Source organism: Haliotis rufescens, unplaced genomic scaffold (assembly GCF_023055435.1).
Source record: "Haliotis rufescens isolate VD_foot unplaced genomic scaffold, xgHalRufe1.0.p SCAF_4, whole genome shotgun sequence".
NCBI lineage: Eukaryota > Metazoa > Mollusca > Gastropoda > Lepetellida > Haliotidae > Haliotis > Haliotis rufescens.
The window spans coordinates 61,288,991-61,301,707 of record NW_025964112.1 but is presented as its reverse complement, the minus strand read 5'-3'; the positions used below and the strand labels follow the sequence as shown (position 1 = coordinate 61,301,707).

At 36.9% G+C, this 12,717-nt stretch overlaps 2 protein-coding genes across 2 annotated transcripts in view; one reads left to right on the top strand and one right to left on the bottom strand.

Moving 5' to 3' along the window:
* LOC124116124 (serine/threonine-protein kinase 11-interacting protein-like) overlaps positions 1-3,591 on the bottom strand; it is a 35,934-nt gene extending 32,343 nt beyond the window's left edge. Inside the window, exons 1-2 of the mRNA XM_048381851.1 lie at positions 3,507-3,591; positions 1,446-1,543 (exon numbers count right to left, since the gene is read on the bottom strand). Coding sequence (XP_048237808.1) covers positions 1,446-1,533 — 88 coding nt within the window. The 5' untranslated portion in view covers positions 1,534-1,543; positions 3,507-3,591. The remainder of the gene's footprint in view (positions 1-1,445; positions 1,544-3,506) is intronic.
* A 262-nt stretch (positions 3,592-3,853) lies between these two features.
* On the top strand, positions 3,854-8,828 carry LOC124116104 (HIG1 domain family member 1A, mitochondrial-like). The gene is made up of 3 exons (XM_046477331.2): positions 3,854-3,986; positions 7,111-7,229; positions 8,012-8,828. The coding sequence occupies exons 2-3, from the start codon at positions 7,115-7,117 to the stop codon at positions 8,218-8,220; spliced, it is 324 nt and encodes a 107-aa protein (XP_046333287.2). The 5' UTR covers positions 3,854-3,986; positions 7,111-7,114; the 3' UTR covers positions 8,221-8,828.
* Positions 8,829-12,717: the final 3,889 nt, after the last annotated feature.

Here is a 12,717-nt window from a genome sequence, read left to right as displayed (position 1 = left end):
ATATGTTGAATGAATAATGACCGTTATCTTGCACAGAGAATTTGTCAAAAGCAAGTGTTTACATGTGTAGGTATACTAAAGCAGATGGAATTCACCCATATCTGGACGTGAAGTGCCGACGTAAAAACAACATACTTTGTTCAAAGGATTAGCTGATAATATGTTGATTGATTTTCATTGTTATCTAACTCTATGTTTTTTTAAAGAACTTTGGACATTATGAAAATTACTGGCTTACTCAGCTGACCTTGACAACTATGTGAAACACCTGAAACAAACTAAGCGATCAGTTGAGAAACGAACACGGGTTATAATATCCTGGAACACTATATAAATTTTTAAATATTTGATTGTTACCGAGACACGTGACATCGAATAGGTTTATTTGTACAACTGCAGACGTATGGGATATTGTTCCTTTATGTGGATATTCACAGATACATTCCTCTAACAATTTATACATATAACTTGGGTGGATTGTAATTATGATATTAGCATTTTGTTTTCATTCATTTGCTGTTGCATTGAATAGAATCATTCTTGTCCCTCTACGTTTTCTTTGGGAAGTTCTTCAATGCAAGACAGATGTTGTTTTCACAAGCCTTTTTGTTTGTAGGCGTGTATATTTAACAGTCAATGTGTAAATTGTGATTCACTCAGGCAAATTATAAAATGTCTAAATATTTCAGCAATTTATAAACTGACGAAACATCTGTCCATTTATTGAATAGATTGACTAACAATTATTAAGAGGTTCAAAAGGGCATAAAAAATCACAATTGACTAATTATGCTAGGATTAGGAGCCAATACTATAGAAATATACTTTGAATTTGGTTTTCTTTTAATCCCATCACTTTCAGTCACTGGGTGATGAAATTAAAGCATAAAAATGTTGTGTAAAATAACTGAATATTTAGGCGTTTAATAAATTGCCTTAGTGAAGATGTTACACATTTTGACTATATAATATAAACACGATAAAATAAGCAATGCTCAGGGGAAATATTTACTTTGTGTTGCAAGTCAAAATAATGTCAACGAAAATCGCGCAATAGACTTATCAAAACTTTGTCAGAATTACCGATGTAAATATACCTACATTTCCTTATTATTTTCAAGACAACTGTTTTTCAGCTTCTTGATCAATGTGACTATAGGCCCTTGCACTATCAATAAAACAGACAAATGCGCTTACTAATGTTGCAGCACAGGTCGCGAACTAGTCAAGATTTCTGCTATATCATCCGGGTACTCACGGGGAAAAAACAATAACAAAGGCAACAACCAGTCCCAGGGAATTGCTGTAGATCCATGCCCCTTATAGGATGTTAACAAAACTTACAAACTTTAAACATATTTACGTCTACTTAAATATTGATGACTCCCTGAATACAATTCTATCTCGGCAATGTCAAACAAGTCCATCACGTCACGAAAACTCACCATTCTTTCTCAGCAGCTGACACAAGCTTGATAATACATCCCTCTCTCTCTCTTCTTCTGAAACTGGTACCTTCCTTCTCCTCATCATCCTCGTCCATCTGCTCACAGGAAAACACACACCATGAAAACCTAAGGCCACAAACATATTTGTTTAATGAATGTCGTGCAACGAACATGGTCATTTTAAAAATTGAACATTCAACAAACTCTTGAAGATCTACAACAAACACATAAAAGGACTGTTTGTGAATTTAAACTGATTAAACCAGGGTTCTTAGGGTTTTGTTTGGAGAATGTTTGAAAAGGAAGACAATTGTGCAGCTATAATAATTATAGTGGTAACGGGTACCTTAAGATGATGGATGAGAAATTCCCCATTCATTTCTACTATTGTTTGGGACATTGTGTTACCACGATTGTCATTATTGGTGCTTCTTATGTCATTATCACACTTAAGCAATATTGCCATCATCAACGTTCGCACAGAAAAGGAGGTGGGATTCAATCCAAGCACACAAATAAGTTATCAAATGTGTAGTGGTCTTTTGGGTAATACCATGAATACTGTCTATACTTATTCAAAACAAATTGTTAATGTAACCTTTTGGTAACTATCTACAGTGATGCTACATTCTCATTGGTCTGCAAAATCTATGCTAGACAAGAACAAACAAGATTTCTTTGCTTTCTCAAACCAGACAGGCAGGCAACAATCTCATAAAAATCAGATCTTAGTTCTCGCTACCGCTAAACAAAGATCTGAGGACATCCCATTATGGGTCACGTCAGACCCACCTTGCGCGAACTTTGACCGACCAATGGAATGACCAATCAGAAGGCACCTATCTCGTGCTTTACAGCACTAATTTCAAATTGGCGACTACGCTTCGAAACATATCTTGACAAATTCTCGATTACAAATTTGAAACCTAAACAAAAAAACATTCTGGAATGGCTAATAGATGGTCTAGGTCGTTAAACCTGTAACTATCGTTCGGAAGACCCCGTGTTAAAGTTTTCGAGGTTGTATGATTAGAAATCACATTCCGACTGTCGCTTTCATGATCTGGTAAGCGACGCTCTGACTGGTCGGATAAAAGGTCGTTCTGACATGCCCCCTAATGGGATGTCTTCAGATGTTTGTTTAGCGATAGCGAGGACTCAGGTCTGATTTTAATGAGACTGGGCAGGCAATTTCAAATATTTAGCAAAACACAGCATCATAGTTCTTTGAAAATACTATTAAAAAATACCTGATCAACAATTGATGATCTAAGGAGTATATTGTAAAATTCCTGATCAACACAGCCAGACATTTGATGTTACTCTAAATACTGGGACCCTATCATGTCTACTGCAGCACCAGGCTGGGACTTTCTGCCAGAACATAACTATCATGATGATATTATAGCATGTTATAGTGAAGTGTATTTTAGAATCAAATGATGCCAAAGTCACCTCATTTTCTCTAGGGAGAGTGATATCTTAGATTACTGTCCCATGTTAAAGTTATTTTAAATGTTACAGTTAAAATTATACTGGGTTTGAAAGAAACATAAGTGTGCTGGTCTGGGACATATCACTACCATTTTTACCAACAGAGATATTTTTGTGCCAGCTAGTGACCAAACTATGGCTAAAAACATTCATCACTGACCGGTGAATTCGACCATTCAACCAATTGAATACATTAGGCAAGATGCTTCATCAATTTCACAATACACTGATATTATTTATCACAAAAGTCCTGTTGACAAGGTAAAATGACTTGCACAGTAAGGTTTACCACTCGATTCGAAGACCGCAACCCTCTGAATCTCCTACCTACCGCTCACCCACACTATTCCCAAATAATTTTCAGTAATCACACTAAATACTGGTTGTGGCTTTGGGGAAATCGGCGTGCAACCTGTGTGGCTGTTGTCAAGTTTGTCTTATGTCATTTAGAAAAGTAGAGGTTCTGGAAACGCCGATGGTCATGGTGATCAAAACTGCAGCCCATCGTATTCCACATAACAAAAATATTTTACGAAGGGTGGGAGAATTTTAAAATCTATTTACACGTTATCATCTGCTACATAATGGAAAAGACATCAACCAATTCTTCACGTAAACATTGCATGTGACTGAACCGGAAGTAGAAAAGTTGTCCGGAAATAGAGTTCTGTTATTTACAATTACTTATCTCCACTAAAACAGATTTAGACAATTTTATATTTAATTTAACTTAATTTAAGTTTACCTGATGGAAATGAGATCATACTAAAACAAATAGGTGTGTTATTTTCGTCTCGATCACAAATTGACTGGGCTCCTGTCTACCTAAACGAATAGGCTAAAAGCGATGACCTTGCGTCATATGTACCAACAGTGGAACCAGTTTATAATCACCAAGGTCAATGACGCAATAAGAAAGGTCAGTCAGTCAGTTACCCACACTTCCGGTCACGTCCGAATGTCAAACTGAGAGCGTGTTACGAAAGGATCCTGGAGGTCTCTACGTTTTCGATTCACCTACATCTTGAGTTTCCCTAATATTTCGTAAGTTTGAATATAATTTGTGTTCATGTTAACTTAAAAATGTAAATGCTGAGAAAGTGTAATGTAATGTGTGTAAAATTTGAGGGTCGCCAAAGTAAAATTAAAAAAACTCACAAAAGCAGAGTACATGCAGTTTTTATCACATAGAATGTATCCACAAGACAAGAACTGTTGATTTGAAGTCAATGATCAGAGTTTGATTACCGATCCGTTGGATCCAGTCGAGTCAATATTCTCAAGGACCAGTGGACAATTAATCCTGCACCATGACTGGAATTTATTTTTTTAGGTATTTTTATTTTACTAAAAGCCTAGGCAAGACTAGATCAAACTAACCACGTCTAGTTTGCTTGATTCCACACAGCAGAAGAGGTAAGGCTCTTTCGAATTTTTTGAATTTTTTTATTTTAAAGACATGTTTTCATTGACTAAGTTAGTAAGTATGAGTCTAGTGGACAATATAAGATGGTAATCTTGTGTCTTCTGCACATGATATTAATAAAGCTGTGAAGTCTAAGTAAAATTAAATATTCAATAGTCTCAGCACCACAAACACGTCACAATACTTAATGATGTTATGTTTGTTTGTTTGTTGTTTAATGCCACACTCAGCAATATTCCAGCTATATGACGGCGGTCTGTAAATAATCGAAACTGGACCAGACAATCCAGTGATTGAGATCATGAACATCGATCCATGCAATTGGGATCGATGACATGCATCAACCAAGTCAGCGAGCCTGACCACCCGATCCCGTTAGTCGCCTTTTATGACAAGCATAGTCGCCTTTTACGGTAAGCATGGGTTGCTGAAGACCTATTCTACCCTACTATTCTATTCTACTTAATAACGTAATTTGTAAACAATACCTAGGAACAGATTTGCTGGTGTCATCAAGTGTACATCATTGTACATAAGCTCCTCTCCATGTTACATCATCTCTACACGCATATGCTGCGACAGCGCATATTTCAGCAAGATCTACTTTATGAAAGCACTATCATTTTCAGTACATTTTATGTTTCGGTTTCAACGTAATTTAAGAGGGTAAAAGGATTAGAAGTAGGAACTAATATACATATTTTATTTTTTCGATTCAGTGATTTTAATTATTGTGCACAAGGAATGCAGTTTATAAGGTATAAATTGACGCTGCACACATAGTCGCCAGCCTGAAGACTATCTACCATTGGACATCTTTTACAGTAAATCAATTAGGTTTGTAGGCTCTGGTTTTGTAAAAAAAATGACACGTAAGGGATGTGCTAGGGCATCTTCCCAAGGCAAGAGTGTTAACTGACTATAAAAGTCTGGTTTCCACCCTTGCCGAACTAGGCTGGAACTACTGGGCTCAATCATAGCGCCACCAGTGGCTATTACCAGTTTTGTCCCTTCTAAGCCTCTCCTATGGACCAATCAGATTCCACCTCTCGTATCACTTGCGTTTGCTTCACACAAAATGGTGGCGCCCAGTCAAAACGATCTGACGATAATCAAGATGTTTATTGTGATAAAACGGATCTTACATCGCGAAATGCATCAAATCACGTGAGCACCTTGATTTAAAACATGAAAAGATTTGGAAAATATCTGCTGACAACGAGTTGGCGGTGCACATGCTTTGCAAATCCTGCAATCGACCGAAATCTGCACGAACCGGATTTCGATTTTGGTGCGCGAATTTGATTGGACTATGCATAGACTCGTTAGTCCAGCCAAAATGTAACTCCATAATACCAGCCTAGTATTGCAAGGGTGGAAACTGGACTTTTATAGTCAGTTAGCTCTCTTGCCTCTGGAAGATGGTGCTAGGGGTGTAAGTGCCCTGTAGTTGTACCCCCTTCTCATGCATTTAAATGATGGGAGCTGAAGTGTCCCTATTCTTTACTGTGAGCAACATTATCCTTACAGAGTTACCCCCACACACTTACACGTCAGAAAATCGCCGGACAAATTATTAAATACCATGTCATTCATGTGTACTCAAGAATTCGATGTCTGACATGTGACGCTTGGAGCCATTTTCTGTTTGCGCCCTTTCAGCTCATTTCTCACCAATCAGTGTCTTGTTGATTACAGAATGGGCCAGATGTGCCAAATGGTATCGTAAGTGTCTGTAGACCATGGTAGACGAAAGTCACAAAACACCATGCCTAGCTGTTACCTTTGTAGGTGTCTGATCTATTTGACCCTTTCCGTTCATTCCCACAATGTCTTACATTTTGTCTAAGGCATGACTAGATAAATAGGTAAACAGTGTTGATGTAGCTCAGTCAGTTAGCTGTCAGGCTAACAATCTGACAGATTCTCACAAGAACTGGTTGCTTGTCTTTGTGACATGTGACCTACGGCAGAGATCGTACTCATGAGAGAAGATTTGCTGCTGTATTCTAAAAGTGCTCCAAATCATGATTATACGTATCATGCGCATCAGTCCATCGTCACTTTCACTCCCTAAGTTATGTTGATTTTCTACCATGAGCATGATTTGTACACCAGTACTTGTGTTACCATGGTTACTGTCATTGGTCATTAGCAGGGTGGAGTCTTGACATCCTTGTCAGATGGTGTAGGGAAGTAGCGCAAACATTGCTGACTGCTGCAGTGTCTGAAATAGCTGCCTGCCCGCTTTCCTGTGTCTGGTAACCTTTCTGTCGGGATTGGTGAAATTTATTCCCACCTGCCCAACGGTCTAGTTGAAATTTCATTACCACACTGAAAGCTTTGACCCACTTACTAGAGAGAGGGAGAGCTTCCTATGTGATTATTAAAATGTGAATGTCAAAGGCACAGAGCAAATCTGAAGAAAAAAATATCAACTACCCTAGCATGAATTTACAATTGCGGACCTGCAACTTTCGTTACGGGCTTGTTACATTTATAGGTCACCAGTGTGTTTGGCTTGTTGGGAGTGAAATTTATTTCAGAGTGTGAACCCTAATGTTAGAGAAGATTCTCATCGAATCCTACTATTCCACTGATAGACAAGGTTGTTGTCATTGAAGCTGTGGCATACCGGCTGTCCACAGACTTTGTGCATGAAGCTTTAGTCGTTGAGAACTTTGTCTATCCAAATGTTTGATGTTATTTTGTTCTCATCATTTCTCTCTCTCTCTGTTGCAGGTAAATGCCAGATATGTCGTCAGAAACAAAACGTGTAGATCCTCCACAGTGGGAAGATTCTGTGAGTGCAGAATCAAAACTGTGGCGAAAAGCAAAAGAAGCACCATTTGTGCCAATAGGTTGGTGAAGATTGTTTACATGGCCATAATAATGAATTATTACGTTATTCATCTCATTACCAAGCATCCTGTCTCAAATAATTATGCTCTCCCCCAAAAGTACCTTCAGACAAAGAAAATAGCTGTGTGTTACTTTCTGTCTTTACTTATTGAAACATGACATATGCCGTATACCAAATATTCATGCTTAATGCCAACAGTTAATGTACAATAGAGATGAACAGTTTGTATGAAAAAATTGAAAAGATAAATCAAATAACATGCCTCCCACCTCACATTTTTTTATAAAGTTGGACGAATGTGTAATAGTTTGTAGTGGCCTATTGTTTTTGATATCCTATCTTCTGTTGTGTATTTATAGTATCAGCAGTCACTATTTCCTGAAACAAGTCATGTGGTTAGGCATGTCACTGCATGATCGTGTCAACTTCCCATACTGGGACAAGCCAGTTTTCTGACAGTTTGTAATGACAAAATATTGAAACAGAAAACTGAGAGTTAAGGGAGCTTATGTTATGGCCTGTTAGTCGGGCGTGTAGCATCTGTGAAAAACCTCTAAATTACTACTAGTGGCTACAATATTTCTTCACACATGCATCATATTGACATTATAGCGCATAGGTCCTTATAACGAATTACCAAGTGAGCAACAGTGTCGATGGCACCTTTTCTGGTATGTGTGTAAGATATAGAGGGATATATGTGACAAATGTGACTCAGTCTGATGATATGAGAGTTATTTTGGCATAAATGTTCTTTCACAACATTTGATTCACTTCTAGGAATCCTTGGTCTTCTGGGTGCTGTCACATACGGAGCAGTGATGTACAAGAGACGGGGACAGATGTCCACATCGGTGTACCTCATGCAGTTTCGTGTCATCTCTCAAGGCATGGTGGTGGGAGCCATCACGCTAGGCATTGGAGCAACTGTTGTGCCAGGTCTATGGAAGAAGTACGTCACAGGGTCCACGAGTGGAGGGAAGAGTTGATGCCTGATGAAATCCAAGGATTGTTAAATCAAAATATGATTATACGGTAGAAATGAGAGATACCGCTAATTTATTTTGAAGAATCCATATTGAAATACTAAGGTATATCACTAAGGTATATCATATGAACAAGAAAAGATGTTTCATGAGTCTGGATGAACCATGCTTTGATCTACAACAAGTGAAGAGCACCAGCATCTGCTGGGAAACTCCAGGAGCATTCTATGAGTGACAATTTAATTAAATAAACGTAATTAGGGAATTCAACCTAAGAATGAGTCGTAATGAACCCAGGGAAGTATGATGCTGTTCATGTATCAGATATATTTTGTTGGTGTTTTTGTTGTGTTTTTCCTTTTGCATTCTACATTTGTACATGTGTGAAAACTCATATTGCTGACTATACATTGTATTACATGGGAACCCGAGTATTCATTGTTTCTCTCATGTTTGTTGTAACTGAGCAACTGCCAAAGACGGAAGGTGGTGCATTGGAGTCAGGATATATAAGCAGCCAATCAATGGCCATCGGCTCACGTGGCCAGCACGTATGAACATAACTGTAACCACAGACTCTTTTGGTACCAAGTAAAGTTTCAACAGGATCATTTCTGCAGTTTGATTTGTCTTTCTGACTGGAGTCCACTTGTGTTACTTCCTGCAGGGTTCAAGGTTGATATGGCGGTAGTTGCCATGGTGATCAGCAAGAATTTTGCATCATTTGGAATGATTTCTTGGAAGATATGGAATATTTTGATTTCAGCGTTCCGCTTCATGAAACTCGGGTCAATGATGTGAAATAATGTTTCATTATTTGGCATGTTAGAATAGGCTTTTATTTTACCTGATCTTTTCACTTTTGAAGTTTTTGTTCAGTATATTCATGAGTATTAAATCTCTAGCCTAAAGTAAACGTGTAATCATCTTTTGAATTTGTTTTTTGTACTCATTTGGTACAATAGCATAATACATCATCCATCTCTTGTATATATCCAAAGTTGTTTAGTTGTTTAGTTGTTTATGGCTTTGATGGCTTATGTTTCTGAACATAATGTATAGATTTATTGATTTAGATAAAAGAAAATGATTAAAATAAGTGTTTCAGCTGATTAATTTGAAATGTCACAAAAGTAGAGTCCAGTAATCATGGTAATAGTCCAAGGAATTAGTATCTATTGGTCCAACACTGATTATCATAGTTGTGACTTGATACTAATAGTAAAGTAATACTAGTCATATTCAGTTTTGTGGACTATGGTAATTTTATTGTGTTATTCTGAGCAAAAACATTCTTCTAAAAATGTTTGATCTCCAGGTCTATTACCTCGCTTTCCCTCAGATACCAAAGTCCACTTATTTCGTAAAAAGGGTATCTAACGATAATGAGTGTAGTATTCTCTGTGTATGACCCACCTGGCGTCTAGTTTGACAATCGTGCAATATGGACAAAGCATGGTTTTAGCCTTTCTATAAGAATATACTGTTTTGGGATGTCACGATACACCAATACATCGGTGTATGGATATTATCCTCAGAAGATACAATACACGATACACACTTACCTGTATCAATTCATATTTTCATCCTGTATCAATTCATATTTTAATATCAACTTGTTTCACACCTCTACCCATTCATTCATATTTAATTTATTTAATTTCGGGGGCATACCTAAGGTATTTCACAGACAAAAAAATACTTATGTGACACTCCAGTTTTATTTAAAATAGAGTATTGATTGAATCAGACATACTGTATTGGAAGTAATAAGCGCCTAGGGCACTCTCAAAATTAGAAATAGGGGGCTCTTATTAGAATATTATTTTCGTGGAAGAAAGAGAGTTGAAAGATAAATTTCATGGTTTATGCTGACAACCTGAAATGTTTATATATGACAGATATATCTTTCAAGAATTTAATTGCCCAAAATGAAGGGTGCATATAACACACGAGTGCGTATTATACGCGAATAAATAAGTCTTTTGTCCACTGATCAATCGGAAGGGATGCTTTTTGGGATTGTTGACTAGCCAATATATTAGCAAATATCTCCGTGGGCGCTTATTACGTCGAATACGGTATATATTTTTATATAGGAGACCAGATGTTCAGAAAGTTTCAAGCTTTTAAACAGTGTTTATGCCCTATGTAATATTAAAGTTAATATAATAATTGCCGTGAATTAAGTATGGCGTACGTATCGTGATCAAGGTATCGCGGCAACCCTAATACTGTTCCTGAAGAATCATAAACAAATCTGTTAAATTATATCTGACGATTGACCCATGTTCTTTACTGTTGTGAACTGTAATGGATGCATGATTCTCGGTTGTCCTAGTATGGCATGTGTTATTATAATACTGAGATTTTCTTCTCAGGATTATCATGCTTATAACTAACCTATCAAAGTGAGAGAATTTTATTGAAATCTTTTATCGTGTATTGTAGAGTGTAAAACATGCTGCATTAGCAAGTTTCATACCCTGTTTTTATTTCATATTCACCTTTTAAAGGGCTATGTCGCTCAGTTGTCTAAAGCGCTGGAATTCACTGTACAGCATAAGGTCCCTCAGGCAAGCTAGGATTTGCTGATAATGGTTTTGATTCCCAATTTCAAGATCATTATGATCATTTGTTTGTCAGTGCTCGACCAGCACTCATGGGTATTTTATCAACTTTTCTTCCAAATAAGGCTGATAGAGGCGTTAAACCCAACTCACTTATTTGTCTTTAATGTCAGATATTTTAGAGGATTTTGATCCAGATTACTCCTCTACTGTTGTGGGACTATCTTGTACTATTTATGATGTGACGTTACCTTTCTTTATCAAGATTTCTACCTAACGACAGGTTGTTTCTGTTTTCTTATCTGAATGCACAAAAGGACAGATTAATATTTTCTTAAAAGTTTATATGTGTTCAGTCATTAGGAAATCTGCGGAACAGTTTTTAGGCGTTTTCTCCTTGACATGCATGATAAGCTTGATGGTTATTAATAATCTCAGGTGTTCATTAATTTGTGTATATTCAACTTTAATAATACTGCTAATTTATTACAGTTTAGATACGACGCATGGGGGGACCACTTGTGTTATTCTGTGATATAAGGGCTGACAGAGTTGTCTCCCTTTGTTGTGATTTATTCAACTGCTGAAGTGTGATATATATATGATGATGCTTTGTGAACTGGAGACTTTCACACAATTGCAAACTGTTTGTCTGGCTTTAAGTAGTAATCTGAATTTCATTTATCATGATGATAAAATGTCCAGAAGTGTTGCCAATAAGACATGATACAGTTTTAAAGTTTGATGCCAGCGACAACACCCCTTCACTTTAGTCAGAGCCCTCCTAAAATTGACCTTCTCCAAACTGACATCTGTTTAATCCAACATTTTGTCTGAACCTATGTGATGGCTGTATCACAATCATTACACATTTATCATTGTGTAAAACTCAAAATCAAATTCTGTATTTCATCTGAAATATATGGATGTCAGTTTTGAGTTACTGTTTTATGGTATATTTTCTTGTTGCTACACATGGCTGGAAGGGGAAGTGGCAGATAAACTGAACTTTATTTGTTGTAATTGATAATGGAGCTATTGATGCTTTGCAAAGTTTAAGGTGGAATAAAAGCAATAGAGTACAGATTTGGGTTTCTTGTTATTTGTTTATGGGATTATGCTTATGAGTATGCTGTTTGTTTGTCATTTGCTGTGATCTTTACCTTTTTGCACATATCTATCTTTATGAAAGTGAATCAGACATCCTCTCATTATTGTGTAGCAGTACATGGCAGTGTAACAGACACATAAAGGGAAGGGGTGGTGGTGGGGAGTTATCTCCCTTCAATTCCCATGTCAGCCGTGTGACGACTTTCTACTCCTACCACAACGTATGGTATTGTAAAGTAAGGCAACTGTCACAGATATGTCCCCAAACATTCCTCAATCTTGTGATATATATTCTATTGTCTGTTGGAAATGTAATGAAACTTTGAAGGGTGTCTAAATGGTATTTATTCGTTCCTAAACTCTGCTAAGCAGGTACATGTATTAGCAATGCTCTTAACTGTAATGACTTCATACCAAGTTAACACAGTTATGGATCTTGTTTATCTCTGTGTACCAAATCTAGCCTTTGCACTGTTATTTTGAATGGACAAGTCTCTTGCCAGGTTGCACGTGCTGGATGAAATGTATACTTTGTGTATATGTTGTTTTCAAAGAACAGAACAGCACTGTGCAATGTTAATAATACCTGTCACCAATTATGTTTTTAAATCAGTGCTAACCCATCACTAAACATTGCAAATATATGTCCCCTTCCTGGTCCCTCAATTGGAGACTTACAATGAAGTCATTCAGAAAATTATATGTTGATAAGATGTTAATAAGGCTTAACATTTAAAAAAAAAAATTAAATCAATTCCAATTGGTTGGCGACATTTCAATTAGCTCAGACTTCCTGATTTTTATATAATTATTACTTGTT